The sequence below is a fragment of the Aspergillus luchuensis genome, chromosome 1 (genome assembly GCF_016861625.1).
Source record: "Aspergillus luchuensis IFO 4308 DNA, chromosome 1, nearly complete sequence".
Classification (NCBI taxonomy): domain Eukaryota; kingdom Fungi; phylum Ascomycota; class Eurotiomycetes; order Eurotiales; family Aspergillaceae; genus Aspergillus; species Aspergillus luchuensis.
The window spans coordinates 2,662,999-2,677,532 of record NC_054849.1 but is presented as its reverse complement, the minus strand read 5'-3'; the positions used below and the strand labels follow the sequence as shown (position 1 = coordinate 2,677,532).

Sequence of the window (14,534 nt, the reverse complement as noted above, 5' to 3'; positions counted from 1 at the left end):
ATCTTGGGTTATCCATATTCAGTGAGATTGGGTGACGACCCACAAAACGAAAGACTAAATGGTAGCATAATGTACTGGTGTACGAGAGGCCTAAGTAGGATGTCAACCTAGATCGTATAAAGACGAAAAGGTCAAATTCTGCTTCATCGAATCTATCTCTCACCAAAACGCGCAGGCAATCCCATGATCAGAAATTTCATAGTCATCTCACTCGAACCATCTCAGAAGGCACCCAAAGGCAGATGCCGTATGCTAGTTTATATAGCTGCAAATGTCCTTCAATACATGCTTATGCTGAAGTAAGAACTCGCCCCGAATTCCGTCTTTTCATTGTCATACTACTGTTTGAATTTCCTTTACTACATTCTGCTCACGTATTACTCAATGGGCATGCAAAGGATCAGTCACTGCCTTGCCAGTGCCATCTTTCTAGTCTAGCCGAACTCGATGCTGACAGGTCCGAAGCCCACCGAAGTGATGAGTGGCCGCATTGAATTAGCGTAGCGTTTAACGTAAAGTTGATACTCGGCCAAGCTGACATGGTGCTCAGGCCCCTCCGTATTCCACGATATACATGCACCTTTGCGCTGATAAACATTGTACTCAGCGAGGCTGACCTGTCTCTAGTGTGGGCCCGAGTTCATGTTCGTATATTATTCCATTCCTTGGCTGCCACTGACTTAGTGCTCACGGGAGTCACGTTACGACGTGGATGTCAGGCACCTAATATTTGCGAATCTACTTCGCTTTCCCTGTTTGCATGGCTGGCATTTGTATATAGCCTTATTTGCTTGAGGCGGTTATTTCCATTTCTCGGAGTATATGGTCTCGTAGCCGATAAGGCGAGAGAATTAGGTTTTCAAGAGCATTTCTTCAATAGCATGTATGCGATATTACTTCCCTCTTGGAGAACTTTCAGAAGACTGGTCAATGTCTTGACAATGATGAGGTCTACATTATTCTGGGATATGATATATATTCACCTCTTCTTGACGAGAAGTATCTCCTATCGATGTAAATGATAATAGTTCTGTTAGAGTCACAATAACGTGTTATATGCGGTCATCAGTATTATTGGATAGACCGTTGATATTAGATATTTGACGAAGGTGCAAGCGAGAGAGTGAGTATATATTTCATGTAATCAACACTATCTGCAACAGGGACACATTCCGTGCCTGCTTGTGTCTGCATACACAATTTCAATGCCATAGGAAAGCTCGTAATGCATATCCCAATGAATGTCTGAGATCCGATTCACAATAAGCCCAAACCTTTCATAGGTCCCCGTTCAGGCGTCTCGAACTCGTCGCTTATACCTTATTCGGCTATCATTTCAACTAGAATACATTTTGTATTCTCGCGCAGTAATGGTACTATAAAGCATAGAAAACTTCAACATGATACAATCATATGTCATACAGAGGAGAGGTGAAGCGCGGGGTTGAAAGGAAGTCTATAATTGAATCGCCCAGTGACATAAGATATACAGGCATTGAATTGGGAACGGTGATCAACAACCTCAAGGTCATCAGATCTCCATCTCCGGCGCTAGTCCTCTCCACATAGAACATCGATTTGCCTGCTGCCCTGGAATTGGCTCCATCGCGGTACTATTTGTCTGTATCTTGAGCCGCTGTGCCAGGTCGGGCATCCACGGTTCCCAGCGTGGTGTGTGGCCACGTCTGAGGGGATTTGGATCCAGCACCTTCACGAAGCTGATCCAATAGTCCATTACGGTAGCGACGACGTTGGCATTGATCCCGTTGTAGCTTGTGGTCTCACTATCACCAGCAAAGCCGACACCAAAAATAGCGCTAATCTCGAATATATGTGGCACGCCCAGGCCTTCATCGATCAACTCTGGGGCTCGAACGTTGTATCGGTAGTTCCAAACCCGATCGGCCATTGACGCTGCAATGGAGTTTCCGGGGCACGTAAAAGTGGCGTCGCCATAGGCGGCGGATGCGGACGGGAAATAGGCTCCATGGTCTGCTACGGGACGCATACGGGGATATGCAGCCATGATGGTGGACATGTTGGTAGGAGACAGCCCCGGGTAATTAGCCTGGAGAAACCGAGACATATCTGACGAGTCTGTGGCATTGTATGCAAAGATAGATCCCTCGTTTGTATCGTCGCCCACCAGTACTGGGATTTTCAAGGTTTTGCCCTGGTCAAAGAGCCGATACAACTGATCTTGCACCATCTCACCATCAATGACCGGCAGGAAGTACCACAATGGCAATGGATCAGATGGAGCATTAGGAAATGGGCTCGGCACGTTAGCCTTTTGTATTATAGTGAGGTCCGCAGACTGAAGACAAGCCAACGCAGATGATGAATTAGAGCAGCCAACATCATCCACAAACCGCGTGTACTGGAACTCCATTTCTGCAACTTTGCGCAATGTGGGCCAGAATGGAGACTCTAGTACTGCACCTGTGAAGATCCCCTCCTCCCCACCTCCATACGCAGTCATATGATGAGCCACTGAGCCCGCACCGGCGGAATCACCATGGACAACAATATGGTCTGGATCTCCTCCAAACTACACCGAGAATGTCAGAACATCCATGCGCTATAGCAGCTTTTCCCATGACTCACCTTGTCAATATACTGCTTAATCCATGTGAGAGCCTTCCGCTGGTCCAGCAAACCCACATTTAGGTCTCCCTCCCGCCGAATCTCCTCGCTGGCTAGGAACCCCAGGGCCCCAACACGGTAATTAAAGTTAACAAAGACGAGGCCATATCCCGAGTGCTGGATCACGTCCGTTCCATTGAAGTTGGCATTGGAGTTGGATGCATAGCCGCCGCCTTGAATATGCACCCACACTGGCAATTTGGAGAGGGCGGTTGCGTTGGATGGGGCGAACACGTTGATAAACAGACAGTCTTCCCCAACACTTTGGCTTATTTCTTCTCCAACACCGATGCAGGTTGGTCCAAACTTAAGGCCACCGACCTGTGCGTCAGTACGTGCCCTGTTCTGTAAGAGATATAAATCACCTACCTCAAATGCATCCTGAATATATGATGTGCTGATTGGATCAGCCGGTGCTCGGAACCTCCGTTGACCCAAAGGAGTCGCGGCGTATCTCATACCAAGGTATTCATCTACCCCAGCAGGCAGCCGAATACCCCGGTAGCGAGCATAACCCAGGTCGACCTGGGGCTTCCCATTCACGCCGGCGGCGCAGGCTCCCAGGAAAAGGATCAGATAGGATTCCCAGTGCATTTGTCTCCTAGAGAAAGGAATTGCGTAACAATTGTCTGCTATTATAATGATGACGATGATGACGATGATGTTGATGATGTTGTGTGCAATGCATGACCATCACTGAGCCCCTTCCTTATGCACGTGATTCATTATTGCAGCAAGGGTTGCTCCAGTCTATTGAATACGATATATCGCCTAGTATGACTGTCAATCAGACATCTACTTGCGAAATGGCTTGCAAATTGTTCCTGGGTTTACGGTGTCTTTAGAAAATACAGTAGGCCCTATGTTCAAACAAGGTTAAGGAGCCCAGGTATACTTCGCGGCGAAGCACTCCCTTGATTGATTATTTCTTGGTTTCTTATTTGATATATAGACGTTCTTTCATCGTAATCTGTACTACCTTCTCAAGTATATCATATCAAGTAAGACTACATATATCAGTATATACTATATCTAATGTCAAGATGTAGGTTTGTATGAAGTAGAATTTTAGTCTATCATGTTTTGAACCATGCAACTTTTGGCAGCCGCTCATGCTGCTGCTCGCACAGAATTTAGACATCTGAATCAACGATGTCTCCCCACAAATTCCCGGCCTCGTATACTATGATGTCGACACAAGACTGAAAAGACGATATTCAGTCATTCATCTGGTAAGATAGCTCTGGACGAACACTCTTTTATAACTATGAATACCATCTTTTGGCTTACATCCTGCACTAGTGAGTTCAATACCAGCATTGCATGCATGCAGCGAGTATAGTGTGGTATGCTTGAGCTAGACAAGCGTCTGCAGCTAGAGTCACTGGCCCCCAAGCTCGAAGATGATGAAGCGATCGGATTGACTATAGGTGGAAAGTTACACTTGGTGCTGAAGCAACGCCGTATTACTCTACTGATGCTCTCAAGTCAAACGTGTAAGACGCGATCATTTCTCCTCGTTTTGCATTGTCAGGATCTTCCTAAGTGGTTCGACAGCTGGCTTCAGATACGCCTCTGAAGACCTCAAGTTACGCGACTGATCACGAACATCTGGTGTTCATGAAATATTCTGACAGTGTGGAGACATGGTCTACGATAGGCTTTCTAGGAGGGAGAAGAAGGGGGGACAACGACAAAACTCATCTTGATAAAGCTATCCATCTATACAGTTAGTATGAGAAGGAATCTGCCACTACATGAAAGTCTTCGAGAACCTGACTTCTATGCAGTGCTTTCCCATCGGAGGCTGGTATTATCCTGGCGTAATATACTGTAACAGTATCGACTTCACAATACGGCCTCCCAACCTCCAATATTTTCTGTCTTACCCACATCAATGCAGCAACCCAGCTTCGCATTAGCCTGCAGGCCTTTAGTGATTCTATTTCCCTGCAAAGTGACTTGCACAAACTATCTCACGCTAGTTTTATGGAAGTCACACTAATCCTCAATTACTATGCTTCGTTCCACCAGTAAAAGACTACCTGTTACCCCCTCCCGAACGCGATCATGGAAAGTCGGCGTTGGAGGTATGGACTCGGGTAACTCCCTCGAAGCAACTGCTAAACTACTATTATCCCAGCCTCCAGAAATTCTGAAGCCTTAATAAGTATGTCGCAGCCATGCTACCATGCGCAGTACTCAACCCCACTCAATCTTGAGAGTCCAATTATTCTACAGAAGCAAGTTCAATTTGTCGATGGTGCCTACTTTGGCCCACATGTTCCGACTTCGCAGAGGACTTCTGTTACAATGAGCCGTGCTACTCCTTCTGAGAAGACACCCCGCAGAGAACGCTGCGGGTCGTCCAGATTTTAGCGCAGTGGTTCAAATGTGACTGAGTCTTCGATAGGCGTAGCGCTTGCTTCGATGCACTTTACGAGACAACGAACGAATTGGCCGCTCGACATTTATTTTTACCGGGCTGTGCCATTCTGGTTAGCGACAAATCGTACTGGAGCAATATCACAGCGGGCTCCTTCTCGCCTCCTAAGTCAGATGTCCCTACCATATATCGCTGAAGTGCTTAGAATCACGGATATCTTTATTTGTGTTCTTGACAGTCGGGTGGATTTGCTACAAGATGTCGAGTTGAACAGCTCATCCCATAAACAGCAGACGCCACCTCCTCTCGCCTTAATTGATCCTAACACTATGTCTCGGGGAGATCACTGCCTAGCTGCATATCTAAAGCACGTCGCAATTTTAGCTCACTTTTTCCTATCCAATCTTCGGAGCCGGTATCTGCCTACAGCTGTCTTGAAAAGATTTAAGACCAAGGATGCGTGACGACCCAGCCTAGCATTGGGGAATATCTCCTCACCCCTGACTTCCATTTCTATACCGCTTTATCGTTTCTAATCTGAAAAAGCCTATTGCACAATGGCATTCCAGGCAGCAACTGGTCTTTCTGAACATTCCCACCATCTCAATGTTATCTTCGTCGCGGTGACGGGGTTGATGACCTTACTATCGACATGCTTGGTAGCTCTCCGGTTTATCTCACGCTCCCTCACACTCTCCATAAAATTGGATGATTGGTTCTGTCTTCTTGCTCTGATTTTTTCCTATGGGCTCCTATGCACCACTGCTCTCGTCACAACCGTGGGGCATGCGGGCATCCACATCACTCAGTACAAGGACCCCCTTGTGCTAGAAAGATACTTCCAGGTACGCACGTAACACAGGGTAGAGAACGCACCTTTTCATTTCCTTGGACATTCATGTTCAGGAATGCACCGTAATCTAACATCAGGTGATTGTTTGGTCCAGATTACATTAGCCGATATGGTGATCTACAACGTCAGTGTTGGATTGACCAAAATATCTATATTACTCTTCTATCGGCGAATTTTCTCCATCAACAAGGCTTTCCTATTTTGCAATTGGGTGGTCACCGGCCTCTCCGCAGGGGCCTGTATAGCCGCAGTCTCCGGGCTCATCTTCTCCACGAACCCTGTAGATGCACAGTGGAAATTCTGGGAGCCCAGCACGACAATCCACAACAAGAGCTTCTGGATTGCTATGGGTGCAGTCAACATCCTTCTTGATGTAATTATTCTGATCCTGCCACAACCGGTAGTCTGGCGATTGAAGCAGACACGCCGGTGTCGAATTCTGCTTTCTCTGGTCTTCAGTGTAGGTGGATTGTAAGTTCGTCTGATAAACTCAACTAATCCCCTATACTGATAGCTGGTATCCCCTCAGCGTCTGCGTGACCAGTATTGTACGGCTTGTTTATATGGCCACGATTGATGTATCCGATTTGACATGTGCGTGCTCTCCCTTGATTCCTAGAAGAATAGTTGATACTAACCACACTTCCTTGCCGTAAAAGACACTTTCACTGTCCCCGGTATTTGGACCACAGTCGAAACAAACATGAGCATCATTTGTGCTTGCCTCCCAATGATCCCAAGCTTGGTCCAGCATATCCGTGAACCTCGATCGACTAAGCGGACGAGCACAGGCTGGAGTGGCATTACACGCCTCCGCCCTTTTCACAGTTGGAAGTCTGGCTTTGGTGCTCTTGGCTCCGTTCGATACCACGCTGTCGGTTTCAGACATGAACTCTACAATGACATCGAAGCGGCGAGCCCCAAGAGGGCCAACAATTATTGGGGTGATGTGGCCCAAGTCCATGCATATGCAAAATTGCAGGGGTATTAAGATCTTGCAAATAGACCGTTGCCCGATATCGGGCTCATTTCGTGAACTAGTCTGCGAGTGTGTGGCGTATGCTTGGGGAAGACAGACAGGACCTAATTGGGGAAGAAACAGTTGGCGATACTCTTGGATGAGGTGGCAAAGAGGACAAAGAAACAAGCAACATTCCAAATGCCATAGTATCTTGTCTATTGGTCTCACTTGCGTTAGATACTAAGCTTACTAGTCTCTTCGTTCAATTTGAGGCCGTGCCCAGACCCGGGGTTTTCCTGCCCCTGCTAGTGCTGTTTTATAACCTTTTATAACCTAATGAATCTTCCCTACATTGTACAGCTACTAGCAGTGATACATAACTAACCCATACCTAATTTGGTGGGGTAATTCGCTTATCATTAGTGAGATACCATTCCTTTTCACCCACTACTTAGGCTCCTCCGGCCACACTTTTCCTCCGACGCATCATCACCCTTCCACTCCTTATCCCGGACTCTTTTACTCTCCCATAATTAGTTTTCTTTATTTCCATTGCCATCAAAATCCCTCCATAGTACTATCCCATCTCCAAAGGTCACTATGACTACCACCTACCCCCCAACTAACATCCCGGCCATCGTCCTCGTCTCTGGCGCCTGGCACCAACCATCATCTTACACCTCTTTCACCACCGCGCTTCGCAACCTCGGACATGAAGTCCACGTGCCTTGCCTTCCCTCTATTAATGGCGCCCGTCCCCCAAATGCTGGTCTAGAAGAAGATAGTGTATTCATCCGCACCTGCGTGGAGAACCTCGTCTCTGCCGGCCGCGAGGTTCTGGTTCTGCTTCACTCTTACGGCGGCCAGGTCGGAACAAATGCCCTATCCAACGGCCTCGGGGTCACAACCCGTCGCGCGCAGGGCCTCACTGGCGGCATTGTTCAATTAGTCTACATCGCCGCTTTTGCGCTCACAGAAGGGGTCTCCATGGTTGAGGTCGTCATCTCTCACGGCCACGGTCCCTTGATGGACGTGGCCTTTGACTTTGCCGAGGACCGAACCTGCATCTCCCGAGACCCCAAGAACCTCCTGGTCGGTCCATCCAAAAAGTCAGACGAGGAGACTGACGCCTATATTGCGTCCTTGCAGCGGTGGAACGGGAAGGGCTTTGACGGCAAGCTCCAGCATGTCGCCTGGCGACCGGAGGAAGGGGGTATTCCTCAGATCGGATACATCTATTCAACCCAGGATATGACTGTGCCCTATGATTACCAGAAGGAGTTTGTGCAGATGATGCGGGAAGCTGGATGTCAGGTTCGTACGTGGGAGTTAGAGACTGGACACTGTGCACTGTTTACCAAGTGTGAGGAGGTCGTGGAAATTGTTCATGGATTAGCCATTGGAAAATGAAAGGACAGGAGCGTTGATAGTATTTGATGAACAGGAACACACAATCGCCACATAAATAGCAAAATCTCGAAGGAATTGTACTTTCGCGTTCTGTAACCCAGATAACTTTCATGATTGAATGATTTTCAGGGGAACTAATCCTTGGGGTAACTATATATTTTGGTGGATAGCAGTAAAAGACGAGCTTGTGGAATAGAAGCCCACTCCATTATGATCAGTGAGCAGTTGACATGGACTGCTACGACCTATTTACTGGCTTAACTGCTTTAAGATAGAGCTCAGAACTGATCTGAGTGGCTGGCGGGTTAGGGCGGGGTAGTACTGAGTGTGTAACGAAAAGGGAACCTGCAGTGCAGATCAGTAGGGAGCATTCCCAATGCCATCTACTCCACATACGGTACAGGATAATCCAGTTAGAGATGCATGTTTGGCCTTGATTCCTCTAGCCAACAACTACTATTTAGGGAACAGAATTAACCACCAATGCAGGCTGAATCACATCTTGTCACTGACTATCACATCTCAAAGGTCTTACCGCCACGGTTATCACTCCAACTTGGGGCCCGCTTACGCCTCCGGCTCCTGCCCACTCTTCCCGCGGCCCCATGTACCATTCCGCCATCAGTGCTTTGTGTACTGTGTAGTATCGGTATGTAGAACTATGCTAATGTAGTTGCAGGAACAAATGTTCCTCGAGCTCAATGCCATGAAGGATGAGTACTCGGTATGCTTTTTGCTTTGCAGCAAGGTTTGGAGTCCACGACCCATCCTGCAAGCCCTCACAAACTGCTGCTCCTATCTAACCAACCACCCACAATACTAGCCCTGTGACTGCACCAGCCCTAAGGCAGTCACCCCCGCCCTTCGCGACTTACTGCCCCTCAGCCAGACTGGGTATTCCCCACTGCTCCAGCAGTCCATAATCAAGCTATCAGGCCATTGATCCAACAGCATCACGCACCCAGAAACCTGGCGTTTCCGCTGTGTAGCCGAAGCACAATGATCTGTTCACATTGCGCACAACTGATGCCTCTGACCAAGCTGGTGGCGCAGACTCGCAGCTAGCTGGTGATAGGGATCGACATAAGATGAACCGTCTTCCCTTATTTCTCTTTGTTCTTTCCGTGTACCTTGACATCGCAGCCCCACCTTCAATGCAACGCCGTGGGGTTGAATGTCTAAAAAATGAGGCCTTGTTACAGTAAGGTGGAAAGTGGCTTTTCAGTCTATGACAATGAGGGGCCTTCGGCAAAAAGCCTGCTTTCTCACCCACTCGTGCTAAAAAGATTGGTTTTTTATGACACCTGCAGTGTCGCTCGGTATCATGTATATGAATGCTCTTTACAAGATACAGTCATGTACCAGAGCCTAGCTAAAATGGAAAATGCGATCATATAAAGACGAACGGCTGGTAGCTTATTTCCTCGGGTCTATCTCAACTACCTACATCATTCCTCCATGGCCAGATATACAAAAACCTAGTCGAACCATTTCTGATCCTTGTCCTCCACATACACCTTGGGGATTCCACCTCTTCCATCAATAAAGACAGAACCACTATCAGGCTGATAGTGGCCGCCCTCCTCATACGCATATGAGACAATCTTAGGCTTCACAATAACTCCCAACGAATTCGTAAGAATGGAATCAATGATCGCATCATATTGCGGGAAGGGTTTAGGTCTCGCAGAGGGTCCATAAACCATTGCATACCTTTTCTCATCCGGGCCCAAAAAGAGCCCTGCATTTTTGTTGAAGAGATTCAGAAAGGCGGTCGATTTCTTCCACAGTTGCGTTAGATTAGCATTATGTTCTTCCATGCTGCAAGGTGGCAGAGGAACGTTAGCTAAAATAGCACCTTTGGTGGAAACGAGCACAAGAGCCGAATTGCCATTCAACCTCCTGGTACCAAGTGTTCTTATGGTTTGTCCACTTGTGAAGGAGACAAAGTCGACTCCGCCAATGGGGACTTCAATTGCCTCGTTGGACTGCAGGGCATCCTCGAAGAGGGATGCGGTGGAGGCGATTGGAAGAGGCATTTTGATGGATGGGCTGGGTCTGGGTTGGAAGCTCGATTGACTATCAGGTAGAACTGTTCAAGTTTGGCTTTGTGGGAGCTATGAGAAATCCTCAGATCCTTTTCCCTTACCAGCTTATTTATATATTTCTTCTCCATTCTAGAAGCAACTATATCATATATGCAAAAATCAACCCAAGTGTGTTTTCGAATTCCGCCAAGTTTAGTAGGATTTATACTTAGATATCACCTATAACAGATGGAAGAAGCCGTTACAGCATTATATATACCTTGCTTATCCGAGCAGAAATCGACAAACTAACTGTGAAACGAGCATCCTTCCGTGGGAATGATGTGTCTACTTTAGCCAAACCGAAATGCGGGTTTCAAGAAGGTTCTTATTCATTCTGCTTGGAGCTATACAATATATATATTATAGACTAGAGTACGTGGCCCTGGTAAGTCTTCTCTCAGTCGATTGTACAATATTCTAAAGGCATAAGTTTCTATATTATTTGGTCAAATGAATTTTCCTTGCCATGACTGGAGTCTTTCCTATCATCTCAAGCAGGTCGAGGATCCAGTCAGAAATGTTGCATCAGGCAATAGCCAGATTTATGGGTCTTCTATCTCTATATATAATCTGCATTTCCAGCATGTGCTCACCAAAATGCGGAAGCTTCCAGGTCCAATGCATATGTTTTGAAGCTGCAACCTTTCATGAGCAACTTGCCATTTCCGATCATGCTTCTATTCCAGTCTGGTCAATTCAGAAGTTCATCTAGGTAAGTATCGTTGTTATTTAGAAGATCCATGGCAATGCTCCTATCATTCCGCTGTGAAGTCGTTATTTTCATCGTTTTCGCACATCCAGACAAGAATCCACCATCCTTACATACTCCCTTAGTTGGGCTGGGATATGTATACGCCACTCACATGCGGGGCGTATGGATGTAAATTTGGAGCAAGTCATCCACATGAACGACATAAATCACGTCGATTGATGTCCCGGCACGATTAATATATCCGATCGCTTGACTCAAAAGAGATCATTATGCGCTCTGCAGGGATTGCCCCAAAAGGCATAGTGCAGCACCCCTTCAGTTCCAGATCATATTCAGCCCCTCGGGTCCGCAAACACGGAATAGAAGATAGAGTTATCCATCATCATGGAACCTGATCTATCAGATATAGAATTCGTTGAACAGATCAAAAGCTCTACATCATCATGTATCTTTCGCACGCGCTGGCACAATAGAGACTGTATCTTGAAAGTGGTACATAACCAATGGTGACCCAAACCTTCAATGCCTAACATGTCTGCAGTACCACAGTATCACAGCATCTCATGCCGATCCCATAGATCGCGAAGTAAATATCTATAGGTACGAAAGTCAAGCCTATCTACGACTAAAGGCACATGGACTTTGCCGAATGGGGTCTATTCCGGATTTTTATAGCCTGATCACCGGAATCAACCCAAAGAAATGGCTGCCATACCTCAATGAGTCTTTCGATGACAATCTACTTCCCAACGCTATTCTGATTGAATATATACCAAATCTTCAGCAGATCGGTCTCTGCACCTTCTCCAAAGAGAGTCTCAACAAATTGCACCAAATACTCGCAGAAATACATCAAGCTCGTGTGTATCATGCAGATCCATATCCACAGAATATGATGGTTCAGGAAGGGTCAGACAGAGTGCTCTGGCTTGATTTCAATCGGCCCCGACATTCTCATACGACTCAATCATAGCTCGTCAGCGGCAGTGGCCGGAAGAGGAAGACGAATTGAGAGATTATTTCGTTGGTGCTCTTTTACGGAATGAATCAACAGACATCTTATTGTTTCTGGGCTAATGATTTGGATTAGGCAGCAGATTATGAGAAAGGCAAGATTCATCGCACGTGGGAATGTTATTACGAGTAAGTTCAAGTCTCTATCAGATTGACGATGCTTCGTTGGCTGTATCGAAACAGGGGCATTAGTCTACCGCCTTAAAACCCTGAGAACAGCTAATCAGGCAGCTGATAATTCGCTGGGTTTTTCGAATCCAGCTGATATTAATGGGGTGGCAGAATAATTATATTCAAAGTGTATCACCGCTATTTAGTTGAGTAGTCTCGAACACACACTCAGGTGGAATGTAAGATAATTCAATCTATACTGTACTCTACAAAGTTGGGAAGAAAATCCCTCCGAGGCTATAAGAGTGATATTAGTCAAAGTCGAATGTTAGCAGGTTTTATCTGCTTCATATCCAGGTCACCCGTAGCCCACCCGATCGATAATTTTTCCTATGTGCTCAAGATTGAGTTTGACACACATATCCTGGTATGAGAAGGACTTTTTGTAATTCAAGTGCTGGATACATTCCAATTGAATTGGTAGCGAAAGGCGGACTGCGGGGAGAGCTGGGGCGGGGGATGGAATGGAAGCCGGGAATCGGCAACGTTCATTCTTCTTCCCTCAATCTTACCTCCCTTCTTGCATCCACCTCCATGAAGCTGCTACTGCAAAAGCCCCAACAGATAAACTAACGCGGCATACAGTGATTTATCCTGTATTGAATTTACTTTCACTGCTCGCAACAGATGGCCGGATCAAGAAAAGGAGGAAAGCGGCGCAGAATAGGTATGTTCCAGGACATAATTTTCATCTGAACGAGCATTGCTAAGCTAGCAGGATGGTAATATCTCACTATATTCCGAATAACTCTGGATTAGAAAGACTGAACAGACATGTCACAGCACTCGTTGCAGAGCCAGCCATACAAAATGTGACGAAAAACGTCCCCGCTGCGGGCGCTGTCAAAGACTCGACCTTGAATGCCAGCCATCCGACTTCATTATCCCCTCAAACTGGAACCCCCCGGCCTCTCAATCACAAGCTATTGATCAAATGACCGATTTCCCAAGCTCCACTTGGGACGTGTTCAACAATACTTCCACCCCATTCGGCAATGCGGTCCCATCCACCCAACCCATCCCTCATACTAAATTACCTTCACGTCCAACTCTCGATACAGAAAAAGTGGCGCTACTTCAAGAGTACCAAAACGGAGTAGGAACATGGGTATGCTTATTCGATAACGCCCGACATCTCACGCACACCATCGTCAAACGTGCACTCGAATCCCCACTCCTTTTGAACGCGATATGCGCCCTCACCGCCAGACAGCTGAGCATGGCAGGAAGAGGAGAGATGTGGGAAACCACCGCCGTGCACTACTACGGAGAAAGCCTCCAGCACTTGATCCATATCTTGAATGACCCATCATATGGATCTGATGATACCCTCGCTGCAACAGTGCTACTGAGTAGCTACGAGCTGTTTGCCTCTCCAGGTCTGGATCATCATCGTCATGTATCAGGTGCCGTGACTCTGATCAGAACTAATTCACATAATGCTAGTTCCAAGGGTTTGAAGGGGGCCGCATTCTGGGTGTATGCGCGCCAGGATGTTGCCATGGCTTTGGTGCATGAGTGTCCTACTATGCTTTTGCCGGAGGAGTGGGGGGTAGAGTGGACTGATCAGGAGATTGATGAGGATCTTCTGGGAAATAATATTATTTGGATTGTGGCTAAGATTATAGCGCATACGTTTGGGAAGGCTAGTGGTGTCACTGAGCACTCACTGCGTCGTGATAGAATGCGTTTGATTGAGGAGTTGGAGACCTGGAGAGGGTCGTTGCCTACACCTTTTGTTGGTATACCTTTTGGTACTCCTTCTGAAGAAGGGTTTGCCAAGCGGTTATTTGCTGTTCCTTCGACGGGTGAGTTTATGTTCATGGTGTTATTGATTCAGCTAATTGATGGCCCAGCGGCAGCGATGTGCATGTATCACTTGGCATATCTGCTATTGCTCGCCGAAGGACGTAACCCATCTCTTGCGGGTGAAATTCCGCGGGTACATATAATAAACTACCTTGTACAAGTGCTTCTGTTTGATACTGACGGATGATAGGAGGAAGTGGATACACATGCACGATCTGTGGCAAGCATAGCCTCATCACCTATATCGGATGCTTCACTTGTGCAAGCAGCGCAACCATTGTATTACTGTGAGTCAGAGCTCATCATTCATAGAAAGGATTCTAAAGAATATATTAGCAGCAAAGCATATATCCACTGTCGCTGAAAAGTTCAAAATGTGGACACTTCTTGGTGAAATAGAGAACCGACTCGGATTCCATACAGGCCATCGCATTAAGCAGCTGCAACAACAATTCAAGCTAGTCTGAGCTAAAGACATAAGG

The 14,534-nt window shown here is 46.8% G+C and overlaps 5 protein-coding genes across 5 annotated transcripts; 3 read left to right on the top strand and 2 right to left on the bottom strand.

Moving 5' to 3' along the window:
- Positions 1-1,531: 1,531 nt before the first annotated feature.
- AKAW2_10919S (uncharacterized protein) lies at positions 1,532-3,240 on the bottom strand (the record flags this gene model as incomplete). The annotated part of the gene is made up of 3 exons (XM_041692534.1): positions 1,532-2,551; positions 2,608-2,952; positions 3,016-3,240. The coding sequence occupies 3 exons, from the start codon at positions 3,238-3,240 to the stop codon at positions 1,532-1,534; spliced, it is 1,590 nt and encodes a 529-aa protein (XP_041537639.1).
- Positions 3,241-5,589: 2,349 nt separating this feature from the next.
- AKAW2_10918A (uncharacterized protein) lies at positions 5,590-6,876 on the top strand (the record flags this gene model as incomplete). The annotated part of the gene is made up of 4 exons (XM_041692523.1): positions 5,590-5,877; positions 5,980-6,356; positions 6,415-6,479; positions 6,545-6,876. 4 exons carry the CDS (start codon positions 5,590-5,592, stop codon positions 6,874-6,876), a joined length of 1,062 nt encoding a protein of 353 aa, XP_041537638.1.
- A 570-nt stretch (positions 6,877-7,446) lies between these two features.
- Positions 7,447-8,256, top strand: AKAW2_10917A (alpha/beta hydrolase; the record flags this gene model as incomplete). Its single annotated transcript, XM_041692512.1, has 1 exon — positions 7,447-8,256. One exon carries the CDS (start codon positions 7,447-7,449, stop codon positions 8,254-8,256), a length of 810 nt encoding a protein of 269 aa, XP_041537637.1.
- A 1,478-nt stretch (positions 8,257-9,734) lies between these two features.
- AKAW2_10916S (uncharacterized protein) lies at positions 9,735-10,295 on the bottom strand (the record flags this gene model as incomplete). The annotated part of the gene is made up of 1 exon (XM_041692501.1): positions 9,735-10,295. The coding sequence occupies one exon, from the start codon at positions 10,293-10,295 to the stop codon at positions 9,735-9,737; it is 561 nt and encodes a 186-aa protein (XP_041537636.1).
- A 2,882-nt stretch (positions 10,296-13,177) lies between these two features.
- On the top strand, positions 13,178-14,519 carry AKAW2_10915A (uncharacterized protein; the record flags this gene model as incomplete). The annotated part of the gene is made up of 4 exons (XM_041692490.1): positions 13,178-14,051; positions 14,106-14,185; positions 14,243-14,339; positions 14,389-14,519. The coding sequence occupies 4 exons, from the start codon at positions 13,178-13,180 to the stop codon at positions 14,517-14,519; spliced, it is 1,182 nt and encodes a 393-aa protein (XP_041537635.1).
- Positions 14,520-14,534: the final 15 nt, after the last annotated feature.